The sequence below is a fragment of the Polyergus mexicanus genome, unplaced genomic scaffold, assembly GCF_030449975.1.
Source record: "Polyergus mexicanus isolate NDT 795.1 unplaced genomic scaffold, iyPolMexi1.0 SCAF_14, whole genome shotgun sequence".
Lineage (NCBI taxonomy): Eukaryota > Metazoa > Arthropoda > Insecta > Hymenoptera > Formicidae > Polyergus > Polyergus mexicanus.
In genome coordinates this window covers 5,889,162-5,907,321 of record NW_027223334.1, presented here as the reverse complement: position 1 = coordinate 5,907,321, position 18,160 = coordinate 5,889,162, and the positions used below count along the sequence as shown (strand labels likewise).

The 18,160-nt window shown below is 31.7% G+C and overlaps 4 protein-coding genes across 6 annotated transcripts; all 4 read right to left on the bottom strand.

Moving 5' to 3' along the window:
- Positions 1–2,376: 2,376 nt before the first annotated feature.
- LOC138939214 (uncharacterized) lies at positions 2,377–4,279 on the bottom strand. Of its 2 annotated transcripts, none has more exons than XR_011447823.1 (5): positions 4,101–4,279; positions 3,940–3,999; positions 3,504–3,612; positions 3,188–3,297; positions 2,377–2,793 (listed from the first exon to the last, which is right to left on the bottom strand). XR_011447823.1 is itself a non-coding variant. In XM_070306839.1 (5 exons), the coding sequence occupies exons 1-5, from the start codon at positions 4,162–4,164 to the stop codon at positions 2,740–2,742; spliced, it is 387 nt and encodes a 128-aa protein (XP_070162940.1). In that variant the 5' UTR covers positions 4,165–4,279; the 3' UTR covers positions 2,379–2,739. The 2 variants fall into 2 exon arrangements, 1 of the variants encoding a protein (XP_070162940.1); XM_070306839.1 differs by having other exon boundaries at positions 2,379–2,793; positions 4,111–4,279.
- A 278-nt stretch (positions 4,280–4,557) lies between these two features.
- LOC138939450 (uncharacterized) lies at positions 4,558–6,058 on the bottom strand. The gene is made up of 3 exons (XM_070307241.1): positions 5,911–6,058; positions 4,768–5,115; positions 4,558–4,649 (listed from the first exon to the last, which is right to left on the bottom strand). The coding sequence occupies exons 1-3, from the start codon at positions 6,055–6,057 to the stop codon at positions 4,563–4,565; spliced, it is 582 nt and encodes a 193-aa protein (XP_070163342.1). The 5' UTR covers position 6,058; the 3' UTR covers positions 4,558–4,562.
- Positions 6,059–7,766: 1,708 nt separating this feature from the next.
- On the bottom strand, positions 7,767–13,550 carry LOC138939361 (uncharacterized). 2 transcript variants are annotated; one of them, XM_070307058.1, is made up of 9 exons: positions 13,502–13,550; positions 12,636–12,712; positions 12,445–12,503; positions 9,844–10,033; positions 9,252–9,625; positions 8,808–8,888; positions 8,532–8,718; positions 8,225–8,454; positions 7,767–8,128 (listed from the first exon to the last, which is right to left on the bottom strand). In XM_070307058.1, exons 3-9 carry the CDS (start codon positions 12,487–12,489, stop codon positions 8,075–8,077), a joined length of 1,161 nt encoding a protein of 386 aa, XP_070163159.1. In that variant the 5' UTR covers positions 12,490–12,503; positions 12,636–12,712; positions 13,502–13,550; the 3' UTR covers positions 7,767–8,074. The 2 variants fall into 2 exon arrangements, with proteins under 2 accessions (XP_070163159.1, XP_070163158.1); XM_070307057.1 differs by lacking the exons at positions 12,636–12,712; positions 13,502–13,550 and having other exon boundaries at positions 12,445–12,582.
- A 1,125-nt stretch (positions 13,551–14,675) lies between these two features.
- LOC138939390 (uncharacterized) lies at positions 14,676–18,052 on the bottom strand. The gene is made up of 5 exons (XM_070307108.1): positions 17,454–18,052; positions 16,872–16,946; positions 15,637–15,723; positions 15,242–15,557; positions 14,676–15,104 (listed from the first exon to the last, which is right to left on the bottom strand). Exons 1-5 carry the CDS (start codon positions 17,511–17,513, stop codon positions 14,782–14,784), a joined length of 861 nt encoding a protein of 286 aa, XP_070163209.1. The 5' UTR covers positions 17,514–18,052; the 3' UTR covers positions 14,676–14,781.
- Between the last annotated feature and the right edge of the window lie 108 nt (positions 18,053–18,160).

Below are 18,160 nucleotides of genomic sequence, written 5' to 3'. Positions count from 1 at the left end.
ATTCTGCGAGATATCTGCTGGATAAAATTATCGAGAACTTATTTATAAGTGAGGAAACCGGGCATAATTGATGATATATACTCAGTATTCATTCACGAGAAGTAATCATTCTTTACTTTACTATAATTAATTATACGCCGCATCGATTCTCGACATCAATAATTGGGAACAATTAAATAGATAATAGATAGATAGTGCATGGTTATGTGATTTAGTCTCTCGGATATTCAATTGAGATTATAATACATTATCAAAGTATCTTCAATGTCATAAGCATGAACTTATACAATATTATAAGGGATTTTATATATCCAATATATATATTAATTAAAGTAAAATCTCTTTCATATGTATTATAGCTGATATCACCGAAGCAAACGATTGAGTATAAAAATATATTCATTAATTTAAAATTTATTAATAATTTAAAGTGATGTTGACAATTATACAATAAAGAATCGAAATGACAAGACAGTAATGTATTACAAGTATATTAAATATAAATTATTATTAGTAATAAATAATATATTTATATGTTAACACTGATCATTGTATATATATATAATTTCATTATTCTTACCTTCTCTTCATTCGCGTCTACAGAATAAATTAAACTATTAGTAGCTATTTTTTATATATAAATTTTTAATATATTTTTAATATTTTAATACAATGGCAAAAATCTCAAAGCTTTACATTTTTTAATATTTTATCTACCGATACTTGGAAGATTTTTTTCAGTGTTATATATTAGCTTATAAGAGGATATTAAATTAGATAAATTAGAATATCTTTTTAATTATTTGACTCATAATCCGGAATATTCCCACAAAGTATACATAAGTAAACACAAGGTTTTCATTTCAGTTACGGTTTGCATACGATTAAATTTTAATATTTTAAAATAACGCTATTTATTGGTTGCGTGCTAATACGTAGTATAAATCGCATAACATATATTTTATGGCACCAAGTACGCACAAAGTTGTTGATAAAGTATTGCGAATAATTGCTAATATTGATATAAGCATCAAAGATATTATATATTTGATGGACTCTATTAAACTTATTTTGTTCATTATATTTAGAATTAATATTCGCTTTTGCATTTTCTTTGGTAGCTTTAATTATAGAGAAGGTTCTATGCGGTTTATAAAAAATACCGTTACGTACCGACAAAAATATAAAATATAATATAAAAAATAAAGAAAAAAAGCTTTAGTTAGACAGTATCCTTGAATATACAATCAGAAAATGATATACGTAGATAATAAATATATATGCAAAATAGTTTGAAGTCGATGAGTCAGAATTTAAATGGCATCTCGTAAATGGTATAAAATATTTTTATTTGCATAAAACTATAAAAAGAGTGACAATATATGTATATGGGCACGTCTTAGAACAGCGCAAATTCACTTTATGTCATAGATTTCGCGTAAAGCTTTTATACATAATGTGTTAAAATTAAAAATGCTCTTAATAAATGGATTATATAAATATTGCCATTTTTGAAAATTAATAAAAATAAAATGTTTTTAATAAACATAGGAATATTAATCTGGAAGACTATTTATTTCATTTTGCTGCTCATTTAGTCGGCAGGATAACAGTATCATCATTAAATATAATATCAAAAGCGACCATAATAATTTAAAAAAAAGGATATTATATGTAATCTGAGATGCACGTACTTCATTAAAATTTCTCCTTCTTCTTCTCTCCAGCACGTGCTAAGATAAAACGGAATTTTACAAATAAATTGCATCTTGTATTATAATCAAACAATGATGCGGAATTGAGTTTGTTTTATTGTAGAAAAGATTGTTCTACTTGCATATACATACCATTTATGAACAAGTATTTTGCTGCGAGAAACAACAGAGTAGTAAAAGACATAGATCGCATTATATTTCTTTTATGTAGTCGAATATTATTTTTTTGCCTATTAACAGTGGACGGCTAATTATTCCTATGCTCGCGACAACCTGTATATCACGTGTCTGTGTATAATACAATAACGCGTAGAAAAATGCAATTTCGTACGACCTCGGTACACATTATGAACCTTGACATAGACGATGAGTCAAGTAATATCGGCAATGTTATCAGGATTATTAATAATTACGCATATATTATATAAGTTGTGACAATATCTCATAATTTTCTATTGTACATAGCTAATTAATGAACAAATTCCTAAGTATATAATAAAAATCAAGCGCGACTTGCAATTTGTATTAGTAATTATTAGTCTTATTAGTTATCCGTTTAAGTTATAAGTTGCAATTCAATTATTTATTAGCAATTTGTGGGAATAGAAAATAATTTCGTAATAAAATTAATAATTGTTTAAAACGTACATGATTTATTTACTTCAACTGTAGAATGATTTTGTTAGCATACATAAGTTAGCATTTCTATATAAATTATTTAGCATGATAAAAGATAAATTCTCAAATTAATAAGAAAATTGCAATAATATATCTTTTTTATAGATAAACATTTAATGATAATATATGGACAATAGATAAAGATAAAAAAGTCTATTCTGCAATACAATTATATTTTATTCATTAAATTTGTAAGTTAATCCGAATATTTACCCAAAATTTTATGAATTATAAGATTACATATGTATACTGCTGTAGAATATTTATAATTCTTCATAGTTTATAATTCTTAATGTTATAAAATATTTATTTATAATTTGCACAGCTATTTTCCCTTCTGCTCTTCTTATCCAATGATCGGATTGTCCGCGAAAAATAATGTCTTACTAATATTACACATCTACAAATTTAAAAAAAATTGTATGTATATATAATATATATATATATATATATATATATAATAGATAAAGATAATATTAATATTAAACAATTTATATGTAATACTTATTTTATTAATATAAAATCTTAATTTTGAATTTGGCAATTAAGATATTCAATGATAAATTACGAAATGATCATGAAATTATAAAATAAAAAATAAATCGCAATCAGTTTAGAAGAAATTAATTTTGTATTCCGCAACGAACAAAAATTATCGAATTATTTGTAGATTATTTTAAAAATTGATCATAGAACAAAATCTTCCGCGTCTTGTGGAACATTTTATGCTTTTTAAGAATATTTCTTATATTTTGGTAAGTGTTAGTTACGTTTATATAATTAATTACACTTACTATATCTTCAATCCAATAATATCTGTGATGCAATAAATCAGGATTTTTTAAAACTTCATCGATGCATATCGTCTCCAGAATTTCAACAAATATTATATATACTAGCGTACCTAAATAAGTTTAATATCAAATTGAGTATTTTACTTAGCATACCTTTTTCCTTTCTTATATGAAAAATTTAAATAGTATTGTAATAGATAAAATATTAAGTAGCTTAGATAGCAGAAATTAAGCGTTCCAAAACAAAGTGAAAAATAAAACTTTACAAATACGATACAAGATCTAATAAATTTCCTATTAACAAGATCAGATAAACCTAGTTTAGGTAATTCAGGAATATTGTTGTCCATATCGCTCGTGTCAGCAGATGTTGTGTTTCCCGTATATTCTTTTTGAAATAATTCTTTTCCAAACGACGATTTAGACTAAAGAAGAAAGGTTTATTAATTGTTTATAAATTCACTGATTTTAATTAACCATTTTTCATGTAAGATAATTATAAATTGAGATTGTTAAATAGGGATGTTGAATAAGTAGGCCTCGTTTATCAATCTATAAATTCGAATGTCTAGGATTTTACATTAATCTAGTACTATATTTTTTAATTTTGCAATTAGAATTTGTTAAATTAATCTCTAATAAATCTTGTTATAAATATTATTTAGAAGAAATGAATCTTCAATATTGAATTATTACTATTATTATCAGAAAATTAATTTCTTCATAACTCTCGTTCAGAGTTTTTTACTTACTTGAAGTTTATACAGAACCTTAAAAATTCTCCAAGGGGTTGACACAGTGTTAGCAATGTTCTGATAATAAAGCGATAAAAATTATTTATAGTAGAAAAAAATATTTAAATTATCACATATAATGCAGAAAAGTGTACAGCATATACATATTTGATATATACGTTGGCTTACTCTTCCAAAGACGCTTCCAACGAAGAACAACAATATAAATACATATAACCGCATCGTTATAATATCTTAAAGAGAAAAAGCAACACAATTTAAAAATACTAAGTTTCTTGAAAATAGTATCTTTGTTTCGCGAATAAAGCTAAAACTCGTGGAAAAAGTATTTTGGCAAACTGACATTTACTTATTCGGGGAATTTCCTTATAAGAAAAAATTATATCTTATCGTTTGTTCGAAAAATTATGCTAAAGTATAGTCATCATTATTAAGTGCTGTTGTTAATTGAAGCCAATTTTGAGATATCAGTACATCCATACGCATGCACGTATACGCAGTACTTTGCATTTTTTTTATGTATTTTCAAAGCAAAAGGTTTTCATATAATTATATGACATTTTATTTAATCTATGTAAATTTTTCGTAATTGATTATACATTTATGTACATTTATATTTATTATTCGAGTCCAATTAGCCTTTTGCCTAATTGATCCAATATTTGGGTTGCTGCTCGAGAAGTTTGTTTGGCGGCATTATAAGGGATCTGAAAATACGCAATTTAATTGTTCTACAATTGAAATAAACGAAAGAAGGTTTAATTTTATAAAATTTTTATCAATATTTGTTGCGTTGATATATCAATCGCTTTGCAAGATACTTACATTTATTATGGCGCTCAAAGTATTAGCGAGATTTTCGAAACCTTTAACAAACGTTCTCCCGAATCCAATAAATTTATCTCCCGTATTACCATATTTTTCTTCCTCCTTAATTCCATCGACGATTGGGGTAGGTGTGACAATATTATACAATGCTTGTTTAATATTGTCAGGTTTTCGTCTTTCTAAAATTGCCTGCTCCGTCTCGTTTTCTAAACGAACCGATTCTCGTGTCATCGGATGGAACAAAACTATCGGTGTTGTACTTTGCACCGACCTGCGGCTCTGATTAGGCTTCTCAATCATAATAACTACCGGTTCAACGTTATTCTGAGTTTCGCTAGTTAATTGCTATAAAAGAAGAAGATAGTGTATACGCCATAATTTTTTTTATTGCAAATTACCAACACATTGTTATTTGATAATAGTAAAAATAAGTAGCGAAAATGAAAAGAAAATGCAAAGGTAACGACAGTATGTTAAATATTTGCAACATTAATCGGTTAGCACATGAGAATGACGTTGTCACACTATCCTATTTACAATAGGATTTCAGCTCTGACTTTTTGTCCATCTTTATAAATCATTCCAGCATTACCGTTCAAAGAAAATATACTTGATTAATGCTAATTCTATGTGTAATAGCATGTCGTTTTCTGTATTCTGGTAAAAGGATTACATAATGCCGTACGCATACAGTTGTGAGACATGAAATGTCATTTGGAAGAATTCGATAGATATAATAATTACCTCCACTCGATCGACAATGATGTTTCTGGCCAATATTATCGAATTGATAAATCTTCCTGTGCCAATTCTAATCGTATCGGCGACACGTCCTAACAATTCCTACAAAACAGTAATTTTGACTTCGCCTGCCGGTCATACTGGCGAATTTCGAAGATCCAATTAGAATTTCGTACAGAGCAATTGAAGAATCTTTTACATAGATTTTTCAATTAATTTAGATTTATTTGTTTTAAATGTTTATTTGTTTTTAACGCTTTAAGTGTCGATAAAAAAAAAAATATATATATATATATATATATATATATATCGCGTGCTGTCTTTTTACGACATTTGTTTTTTAAAGATTGCATTTTCATATATTTTCGCAAAACGAGTATTACAAGTGCAAAACTTTACCTTTGCTTCCTCCAATCTTGAAGGTAAGATGCTTTCTGCATTACTTTGCACGTCGTTGAGGATAAATTTTGTCGGTTCATCCGCAGGATGAGCACTCAGTGAGTCTAACCAGCAGATAAACGATAGAATTATTACAATTCGCAACATATTTTTTTTTTTTTTTAATATAGTATACAAAAGTTTCCGTAAAATTAATTTTAAAGGAGCGAAGAAAAGTTTTAAGTATATACACACACACGCACACAGGCGCGCGCGCGCGCGCTTCAAAGAGTATTTGCACTTATAAAGATGTTAATCGGGATGATTAGTATAAAGAATAATTTTTTGGGAAATTTATTTTGACACTTAAATAATTGTCAAGTACAAAGTTTTAAGAACATGGCACGTGTCTGGAGAAGTTTGTCGCTATTGAAGAGCGAAAAACCGACTAACCGATTTCGCTTACGATGACGAACTTACTTACCAGCTTACGACACTATACTACTTTCTCTTTCGGTATGCTTCTTCATATTGGAAATTGGAAAGCGCATACACATGTAGAAATTTAAATTAAAATTACCATAAAATCTTTGATAGTTATAAATATTAAACAAATAAAAATATATTCTTGGATATAAAAGAATAGATGTGTAAATTAATAAATAATTTATTCCATTATGCGTTTATTAAGAAATTAATTATCATACTGTTAAATTCTAAAATTATTAAGAGAATAAATGTAAGATATATTATAACAATAATATACATCTAATTTTGATGCAAAATAGTTGTATATATTTGATGATTATATAGAATCTCAAGAATTCTCTATATATAGTTATATATAGTTCTATATATAGTTATTATTAAATAAAATAATAAAAGTGATCGGCAAAATATTATCTCAGAATTTAAAAACTGGCCTCATATGAGAGATGTTGCGATCTGATCTGGCAAGAAAACTTTCTGTTACACAAAATATAATATAGTATGATGGCCTAATAAAATGAATGTGATACGCATGTAATAGACGCTTTGTAATATTCTAGTAATTATAAATAGTAGCGTAGCTGGATTTTGAAATAACGCAGCTAAGATCGCAATTTATTTATCTAATTCCTATTAATATCAATGAAATATTATCGTTATTTGCATACCATAACCATTATGATAAAACAGTGTCTCAAATACTGCAGTAGCACTTTACGTTTAAATATGATTATACGAGTTAACGCCTATTGGCAAGTACAATATAATGACAATTAATTGAATAAAGTTCTGACAGAAAAATGCACTTCTTCATATTCTTAGAAATTGTTTCAAGGTTCGTTTGTAAGTACATATGCATATGTACTTATAGTCATACACAGTCATCTTTCGATATTTAATATATTATATTTTTTGTAATCCTCATTTTTCTTATCATTCTCTTCTTTTTTTTTTTTTTGCTCTTAAATCTTCCGTTCGCGTCAACATGCTTATGATTCACCATATAATACTTTATTCTTTGTTCGTTGCTTTACTACTTTTATCTCTCTTTGTATCTCCGCCAGTTTTTTATATTATTATCGTCTGTTTTTTTATTTGTACCAATCGCATTTTATCTCTTTTAATTGCTTAAATATTTCATGTAAATATAATAATGTGGTTAATATAGCGAATGATATTGTAACGATCATATTTGTGGTTTTATGGGATCTATACTAATTATAAGAATAAATAAGAGGCAACAAAAATAAATATTCATCCTTGATAAAATATCCTTGAAACTTGTATCGCGTATCACGTATAGGAATAAAAGTAGCATGTAAGTCGTAAAATAATAGAATTAAATTCAGTAAAATATAAATAATTCGTGACAGACACACAAGAATACCTTTTCTCATATAAAAGTTTATTAATATACCTTCATATAAAATGACTCGCAGGTTGAGAGAAAGAAATACAATCGCATGTGAAATCACTGGAATTACAATCTAATCACGTGCGGGGGAACCGCAAGGTGGACATCATGTGTGTGCCTGGCATTCGTAAGTAAGACGGAATAAACATTCGCTAAATGTATTCGGAGATTCGGAGGACCTTGCGAAAAAACGTGGCTGATAATCTTCCCTCGTGAATATTTTATATCGCGCGACTATAATATGCTCGAATATAAAAGTTATGTAATAAGACATGGGAAGTCTCAGCCGACGTTGTTCAGCAATTGATTAACAGCGGACAACGTAGAAATTGGAATCTGAGAAGAGAAAGTAATAGCTCATTAGAAACTCCGTGAATTCTTACGCGTGATATAACGCTTACGAGATGATTATACCAGGTATACTCAACGTACGTTGAAGATGTCGTCGAATAAGGATCCGCTTGTATAAACTTTGCCTACGGCAACCGTACCACCGTCTCCCACAGAATTGGCATAGAGTCCACCGACAATGTCCGAAGGTGAGCTTTGAGAATCAGCTGTTGGACCAGCGTAGACTACTTTCCTAGGAACGGTCCAGAACCTCTTTCTAAAGTACCAGCGCGGATATACGGGCTTCGAAACAACTACAGTGGGATTCTTGTCTGGCAAAGGAAGGAATTGTTTCATAAAATACTATCCAAGTATGTATATTAAGAAAATTATCAACACGATTGCTCACCGACTGTCGTAATCGTATTAACTGCAACTGTCTCTTGTACAGGTACTACGGGTGCCACGGGTGCGGAAGGCACAATGCTCTTTTCGACGGATTTTACGACTGGCGCCGTTCCAACCAGACTAATCGATCCGACCAGTCCAACTTCCGCTTCGGGTGGCACGGCAACGACTTTTACTGCTCTTCGTATCTATGGCGTATGAGAAAAGAAAGATCTTTCTAATAATTTGTCAATTATTTCACAATCGCGTTGCTCGAGAATTTCTTTGCTTTTATCACCTCTTTGTTTTGCGACTCGGCCTTCCCATCTGCAGGCGCGTCAGCTGGCAGCGCGACAGCTTCAACAGGTGCCACCACCTTCTGCGTTCGATAGATTGCATTTTAAAGACTGCATTGATAGATTTCATTTTAAAGACGATATATCCCACACACGAATATATTTGTGCAAAGATGATTGTTAGAGAAGAGTTAGAGAGGATCCCATAATTCGTGAATACGAATCTAAACGCGCTTATATAAGATACTAATTACAAAACTATGATTATTATAAGGAGGTGTGTTAGAGAGAGAATTGTGTCAATGAACATCCTCGCGTTTCTCATGTAGTAATACGATATCTCGTTTAGATATCGTATTTAAAACCTAGAAAACCATAATTTATCGTATATATATCTTTCGCTTATAAAAATTAGACCAATGCAAGAACTAAGAGTCGAGCAAAACCTCTTTCTCCTTTTGCGCGTCTTTCTCCTTCTGCGCTCTCGAACGTATGATCTGTATGTTCGTGCGGCCCTTCGTCAGTTTCGTCACGCTCGCAGCTGCATCCGCTGTTGCATTAGCTTCTCTCGTCGTCGCGCCGGATGCACGCGAATTCGCATTAGCTTCGTCACTGCCGATGCTGGCTGCGGCTCCATCCATTCCTGCTCCGCCAAGACCTCCGCCAAGATACACGCCGGTTCCTGGACCGCCCGGCGTCGCGCCTGCATATAAACCACCGGCAATCGGATTGAACGATCGTCCGTCCAATCTTCCACCAAGACCGGCTGCAGCTTCGGGTCTCCCACGACCGAGTCCAGCACGAGCGTATAAACCGCCGCCTGAAAATATATCCCGCTTTATTTTATCGTGTCTTCAATATCTGTGTCTTCGATGAAGACTTGATTGTGTTTATATCAGATGCGTAGAAGAGTTCTCTCGTTAAATATCTTTTCGAATGTGTACAAGATATTTTGTCTTTAACTTTATTTGAATGCATCTCTCTTTCTCCTTCTTTAGAATTAATATTATATTTTCTTTTACTTTCGCGAATACTAACCGAGATTGCCGTCCTCTCCGTTTAATTGACCGCCTAATCCCGCACCCGCGTGCGCACCCCACGGGGTACCCGCGCTCGCATGAAGTCCAGGTGGTCCTGTTCCTCGTAGAAGACCGCCGAGTCCAGCTTCAGCATGATATCCTCCAAAGTTCACTCGGATTCCTCCGTTAGTAAATTGAAGAAATGGAAGCTATGCAATGAACAATTGAATCTCTTATCAGAATCTACTTAAACCAAGGGAACCAGGGTTGAGTAGTAATTAGTTAAACAAGCAAAAGTTAAGTTAAAAAATTGAAAAGTTAATAACTTTTAACTTAACTCGGTTAATTTTAAATGTGTTAACTTTTAACTTAAACTATTATAGTTATTTTTAAATGCATTAAATTTAATTTATTAACTTTTTCTATACAAGTTAAAATAATTCATCAATATTAAATTTAACCATGGATATCTTATTAACCGTAACCTACACCAAAAATTCCTTTTGAGGGTTGAAAGTTCTAACAACATACTTTATTTCGATCGCAATAAAACTTCTCCAGCACGTGACATATTGTAGCTATAATATGATAAAGTTCGTAAAAATAGCCCTTTTTGCAACTTTAATGGCAAATTTCTCAAAATTCTCAGCGTCCAAAAACCTATAAGAAAGGTAGGGTAGTCCGTTCCCGGTGTTCCAAAAAAGTCATTTTTTGTTGAAAAGTGTAATTTTTTAACTTAACTTTAATTAAGTTTATTTTTCTTTAATTCTTAACGTAAACCTAGTTAATTTTTGGGCTTAACTTAGCTAAAAAAAAAAAAAATGAAATAAAATTAACTTGTCTGATCAGAACTGAGAATATTTGAATATTTGTGTTAGAGCGAGAGGGATTATTTTATAATCTTACATAGAGATCTCTCATACAGTTTGTACGAGTTTCTCTTACAATGTTATCTATATATCTTTGCACACATTCCATATTTAGATTCCAGATGACAAATTATAAATACGTTTCCCGTCTCTTGTCTACCGCAAGATATAAAAACCGATTCTTTTCAGAAATATGCACGCAAGTGTTTCATTCGTCACTGACATTTCAGCTAAAGTCGAAACTAGTTACCGTGACGATATTGCACGAAGCAATATCTTCTCTCGAATATTTTCACGCTAGATATTGAGTAAATAGATCTGAAAAAAGTGATACGCGCGAAAATATTAATACGAAATTATTTTACTACGTTGAAATTCGTATGACAATATTAACTTAAAAAAAAGAAAAAGAAAAAAAAATAAATATATTATATTTTTTTTCAATGTCATAAAAATATTATCTCAAGATAGGCGAGATATATTAAAAATATGACTAGATAAAAAATATGCAACAGTTATTTCGGTTATTAAAAAAAAAAAAAAAAAGTATAGAAACTTAGCGATAAGCGCTATTATTAAACTTGAAATTCTTATGTCTTTTACTTTTATTATTACGTAATTCGACAAGTGTTACGAACAGCGTTTCATGGTCTTAAAAAGTTAACGCAGTTTATGCCATTCACATGTATAAGGACGTAATTCTCTTGTTTATAACAGATGTTTCTTTAATAGCCCATTTCTCATCTTCATATCCTATATTTTCGCTCTGATAATTAATCGTGATCATTATAAATTGAAAATAATATATATCTTTTATTTTTTATAATTTACAATTAATTAAACGGTAAGGATAAATAATAATTCAGCTTTTTATGCAACCTTCTGAAACTTCCGTAATCCTTTCTCTTAGGTTAAGACTACCCGAGTGTCCCGATTATCTAACTTAGCTTAAATATAACTTCTTCCATAGTATTTTTCCCGTCGCAATCAAAGTAATTAATCAACTTATTGATTTTTTTAGGTCACACAAGGTTTCTGTTTCATTTCTTGTTAACTTAACAAGATCATTCATGATGACGTTAAAGCTACACTCGATTCGCAGAATACGATCGTTCTCGTAATTACTGGAAATAAAAAAAAAAAAAAAAAAAAATGTTTGAATTATAATGAAATGTATTGTATCTGCGTGCGTATCTACAAATTTGACATAAATAATATCGCAAAAATTATTACCGCTTTTATTACATTACTATATGTATATACCGGAGATATATAAAAATGTTAAGAATCAATTTAAGCGTTGCGTCGTTTTTTTTTTTTTTTAATAATGTACGGTGTATTTGATTTTGTCATCATCTTTCAGCAATGTATGGATATTTCGCGTAATCGTTCGGTTCGAATGCAATAAGCGACAGATTCATTGAGCATCTCGTTTCATCATCTACAACTATAAATGCGCATATAATGATACCTCTCTCGCTCCATCATAGACATCGTTGTAAATCTTGACAAAGTTCAATTTCTTACATACTTTTGTAATTAATTATAAAAGCCAAAATGTGTATTTAGTTATATAAAAATTTGTATCTTCACACAACCGACAGTATAAATTTTGTTTTTTCATTTCTCATTATATAAATATACGCGCTCACGTTTCTCTTTCGTGAGATAGGAAAATCTATATAAGATAAACTTTTTATAATCAATGATGAGAATAACAAATTAAAACAACGCAGACATTTCCTACTCACTGGTCCAGGTGATTCTGGAGTTGCCGTAATCTCGTCTCGCGGCATTCCGTTAGCCAGAGCTATGAAAGCGATAAGCAAGCAGTTAGCTACCTTGTCGAACGACATCTTCGCGTTCACTGGAGGAAGGATCGAGGCTAGTAGGCAGGTAGGCAGTCATTTCTCGGCCTGACCGGAGGGCATCTCTTACTCACCTATTGCTGGAAGGGGTAAACTCGTCGAGATCCGTATCGTTTGTCTGGCGAACTGCGATTCTGCTCGTTCTGTAGAACTAAGAATAATATACAAAGTCCAACTAATTTGTTCCTTGAACGTTTAAGATGATTAATATTTTAATGAGCTTTTTTGTGCAAGTTGATATGATTAACCGCGAAGAGAAATAATCGTGTATTTAGAATATACATTATTTAACTCTTTGAGTGACAAAAAATAATTATACAATGGAAAAATTTCGTTTTTTCATCATTTCTATATCGAAATAAAATTAAAAATCTCTTCATCATTATTACTCAATTATTCCAAGTATGTTTAATTTATTTAGAAATATAATTTATCAATAAATTTTATATACGTATACCATGTATGTTCTTTCTCTTTTATCGTTTGTTTTTATCGCAGACTTCTGTATATTATATTAAAAAAATGTAACTTTATTTGATTGCACATACATAATGGCGGAAATTAAAACTGCTTGTAATGCAGAACTGAATATTCTAATTTGTTGAATCGTGCTAAAACGCAATGCTAAAATTACATTCAACAGTCTTCACATAATAATAAAAAATAAATACATTCTGATTGAATGCCTCTAATGAATGTTAATAGAGTATTGGTATAGTAAAATTAAATACTATACAAAAATTTAATTAGATTCAATGGTTTCTTTGGGATGTTTGATTGGAACAAAAATCACTTGCGTTGTAATTAAATTTATTTAAAAGTTTGTTTAAAATCATTTCAAATATTTAGATCGCGCACAATTCAAGCTGACCGAGAAAATATTTTGTTACATTAAAATTTTTCTCCTCTGATTTTATTGTATAATTGCGGAAAACTGTACCTGTTGAGTAAGCTGCAAACGTGACAAATCCGCGACTTGCGAAAGACTGACGAGACTATCGAGTAAGATTATATAAAGTGACGCTATACAACGTCATGGGTGAGGTCAATCTATTGCTATCTCATTTGATTACTTGTGTTGTTTATTCGAAATATGGCAGCAATCTAAATACTCCTCATCGTTTTCATTAATAATTTTGATTATAACATACGGACTCTCTTGTACGATAAATAACTTTAAAAGATAAGACTGTAATAAAATAAATTATATACAATTTTATAACGCGTCTTTTTTTCTGCGTTACGTTCAATTTCATACATTTCTTTCTCACATCTGTTATGATATTTAATATATAACTGAACAGTCCGCTGCCCTATTGTAAATTTAAATTTTATATACGATAAACACACGTGATACGCGTGAGTTTTACATTACAACGCAGAAATGAAGCGATTGTTCGGTGAAGGTCAAGGTATGACTTCACTTGTTGACTATTTATATATTCCTCATGAAATTTTATGCTTACATCAATTAAGTTCTCTTTGCGATAAATAAGTTGAATTGAAAATGTGGCATTATTGTATATACGCGCGCTAAAAGCATATCTTTGTACATTACACTATCTAAATGTATTTGTTTTTATCTCAAAGACTCGAAAACTGAGAAACCTGCGATTGATCGATTATCGGCAACAGCGTTTCGCATATTTTTTTTTCACATTCGCGATAAGTACATTTATTTTAAGTAGCGTTCGATTATTAAATAAAATAAGCTTACATATCATATATGAATCTTCAGTACTTGGAACTATTGAGAAATATTAAGTCATCCGATGTATAATTCATCCTAATTATGATGAATCACGATTGCTGTTTTTTTTTTATAAATCTGCTTTTACCAATAGAAATAGAATCGAGTGTTAGCTAGAGCCTCGGAAATTCCAAGAGTCGTCGATGAAATACATTTTTACAAAAAAATTTGTAGCTAATTCTACATTTTCACGAAACGATTTAAACGAAACGCGAAGTCAAAAGTGAAAAAGAAATATTTGCAATTTATAATGTAAAATATAATGTATTATACATATGGATCGTAAGTTTGATATTTTTAATTTGGAAAAATATTTATTGGATTATTTTATTATTATTATTATAAATATTATATGTTGGTTCAATAGATTTAATGAAATTGTATATTTCTAAGGATAGTAAAGAATGATGAATGCTTATCGAAAATAAAGATTATACACGTATATCTAATATTATTTTATATATACATTATTATCGCACGAATGCTACTTTTCCGTTTCTCGGTGCAATTTTATTTTGTATCGGCGAATCGTCGTCGTATTCACGTATCGGCTTATTTCTAATCCTCGCGATTTTATTCTGGGAGTTTACATCAACGTTTGGATATTTGGGTATCTTCTGTCTCTCTTGTTGAGGGGCAATCTTATTCTCGATTTTGATGGCAGTACTAGAAGGTCGAGTTCCATGGAAACTACCGTATCCAGCGGTTAGTCCATGCCAAGAGAAAGATGTATCTTTATTAACATCATCATGGACTTCGTACGTGTGTTGCGGGCGGTTTCCCAAAAGTCCACCTTTGATCAGCGACAAACGGTAAAAATCATATATTTAACATATCATTTGCTTAAATATCCTATCGCAATAGCTTTGCTAATAATGTGCCTCGCCTTTTTTTGCCATTAGAGGAAAAAGAATCGGCGAAAATAATTACCGTGACTACCGTGGCCGTGCAAGCCACCATGGCTCCCATGAAGCCTGTGGACGCCACCTAATCTAGAGTGATGCCCAAACAAAAGATCGCTCCACGCGTTTAATCCAAATGGATCCCTGTGATAATGCCTGACAACTCTTGTCAGTTGAGTTCGTTGGTCTTGAATTTCCTGTCTTCGCTTCCTTTCTTGCTCCTTTATGGCCATCAACCGTTCTCTCCACTCTTGACGATTACGAATTCTTTCCGCATTTTGCTGCCTTAGATCCGTTGTAGCTTTTACAAGCGTGCCGACAGCTTCTAGAGTCGAGACGGGGATCTGTAATTAATTTTACCGATTGTAGAAGATAATCAAGTAAACTTTGTTATAAGCGTGAACAATTTTGGATATACATGACTTTAACAATATTGTCGATTGTCTGTGTATTCTCCGGCGAAAAGACTTGAGCGACGGCGGCGGTTTGTCTAATCGCCGTGATCGGAATCTGCAAGATAGAATTTTCTTTTAATTGTGAAAATTTATAATATGTTTATTGAATAATTGCAAATTTCTTCTTTCTCCTCTGTCTGCGAAAAATATAAATTGTCGAAAGTATTTTCATTGAAACAAAATATTACAATTTTTTTATTTTTTGTTTAGCATTTTTTATATTGGGTGATTGCATAAGTTCGTGCCCGATTTAAATATAAACTTCAATAGATTATATTTTAGAGATAACACTTTTATTAATCAATTATATAGTCTCCATTCTTTTCTACAATGGTTTTCCAACCATCTATAAGCTTGTCGATTCCATTTTTGAAGAAAGAACTTGATTTTTCTTGAAAAAAGTTTCTAAGGTGCTTTTCGACAGCTTCCTCGGAATTGAGATTCTTGCCATTTAAACTATTCTGCAAAGACCGGAACGGATAAAAATCTAAAGGCGCAATATCTGGAGAATATGGCGGGTGCTGCAGATTTTCCCATTGCAACTCCTGCAGTTTTCCTGCAGCTTATTCCTTTCAGTCAGGAGATGCGGCACCCACGTATCAAGCTTGGAAATGTATCCAAGCTTTTTTAAATGACGAAAAGCGGTTGAATTATCGATGTTCAGCCTCTCAGCAATATCCTCAGTTGTAATCCTTGGGTTTCTTTCCACTAAGGCATGCACAATGTCATCATCGATGCCAGAAGGCCGTCCAGAGCGGGGTTGATCCTCCTTGTTGAAATCACCATTTCGAAATCTGCCAAACCACTTTTTGACTGTTCGGAGAGCAGGAGCGCGGTCCAAATAAACGCTTTGAATATTTTTTTGTGCAATCCCAACACTCACGCCTTTCCGAAATTCATATAGCATTATATGCCGCAAATGCACCTTTTCGTTCTCCATTTTTAATGATTTCTCTTATGCACAAATGGACTTATCTGAACAATATCTGACGCTAAATTGACATAAGACAACGTCATCTATTCGGTGTAAGCAACAATTACCACACGAAAACAATAGAACTCCGCCATGCAGTAACTTAATGCCATCTATGAAAATCGGGCACGAACTTATGCAATCATCCAATATTTCTATTCAATAATTGATTTTAACGGATCAATATTTATAACGGATAAAAAGATTTTACTACGCTGTGGTATGCTTACGTTAAAGATGTTATCTATCAGTCGACCATTTTGTGCGGATGAATCTTGGCGTCGTACTCTGCTCTTCAAGATTTCCTGAGGTACATGGAGGAGAGGATAAATCTCACTTTCTTGTGCGATAGCGTAAAAATACTTCCGACATCACTTGCGTTTAAAGAGAGGAAACTACGCGCGGATTGCATGGAAAATTTATTTCTCGAGATAGATATGATAAATACCACCCACGCGCGGTTTAATCTGCCATCAGACATTGCATCCGAGTGTATATAGGTCCGCATAGGTCGTTGCACGCGCAAATGCGGATCTGATACCTAGTCTTTATCGCAGCTTTCACTTTTAAGGCGAATTAAAAATGTCCAATGTCTTTGTCAATTATCGGAAAGGAATTCACGTTATCGCCGTTTTTATTTTCGTCCTCAAGAGCAAAACAAAATTAAAAACATTGAAAAGTGCACATGGCGAGCTTCTTTGAAAATTTCTAATCGTTTAAACTAGTCTAGTCTAACTATCTTTTAATATAGTTAAAATTCTTGACATTGTTAAATTTTTACCTTAATCTATAATATTGATTAAGTGACTTACGCTATGCGCAACATTGCCAAATAGAAGAAGAAAGGTGAAAAACCCGCAGCACCAAAACATTCTTTCGATACCTCTCGCAGACCAAATTGCGTGCTTATAACTGGCTCCAGCTAGTTTCGATACAAGTCAACGATTGAATCGTGAATCCGCTTCGCCGATCTATAAGGGGTACCATGAAATCCCACACGAGACGTCGACCAATCGGGCTTAAGGATTTCGCGATTTCTTCGGATGAAGAAGAAGGTGCTTTCTATTTATTGCGATCACCATGCCATATGTGTTCCTCCGAATCATTTCGTCCTCTTATTCGAATAAACTATTCGCTTTTCCCTTTCTTTATCTTACGCTCGTAAAACTTTGGCGTGGGCTAGCAGTTGAAACAGTTGCGTAAGTCGATATATCGCAGACAGATATAAGACGATGATGGCTCGCTCGTGATGCAACCGCAAAACCGGGTCCTTTCAGGCTGAATTTCGACGTCAGTTGTAATTCGACGCATGGTTCACTTGGAATAATCTGGGGGATGGCAAAATCGAATCGAAAGTAACAGGCAATAGCTTTGGCACAGTTGACAGTTCGAATATGCATGATTTATTTGAGCGACCGACATGATAAAATAAAATGTTATAATTATACTAATATATATATATATATATATATCTAATTGCATTTATAATGAAATGCGTAATGAAATTTAATGAAAAAAG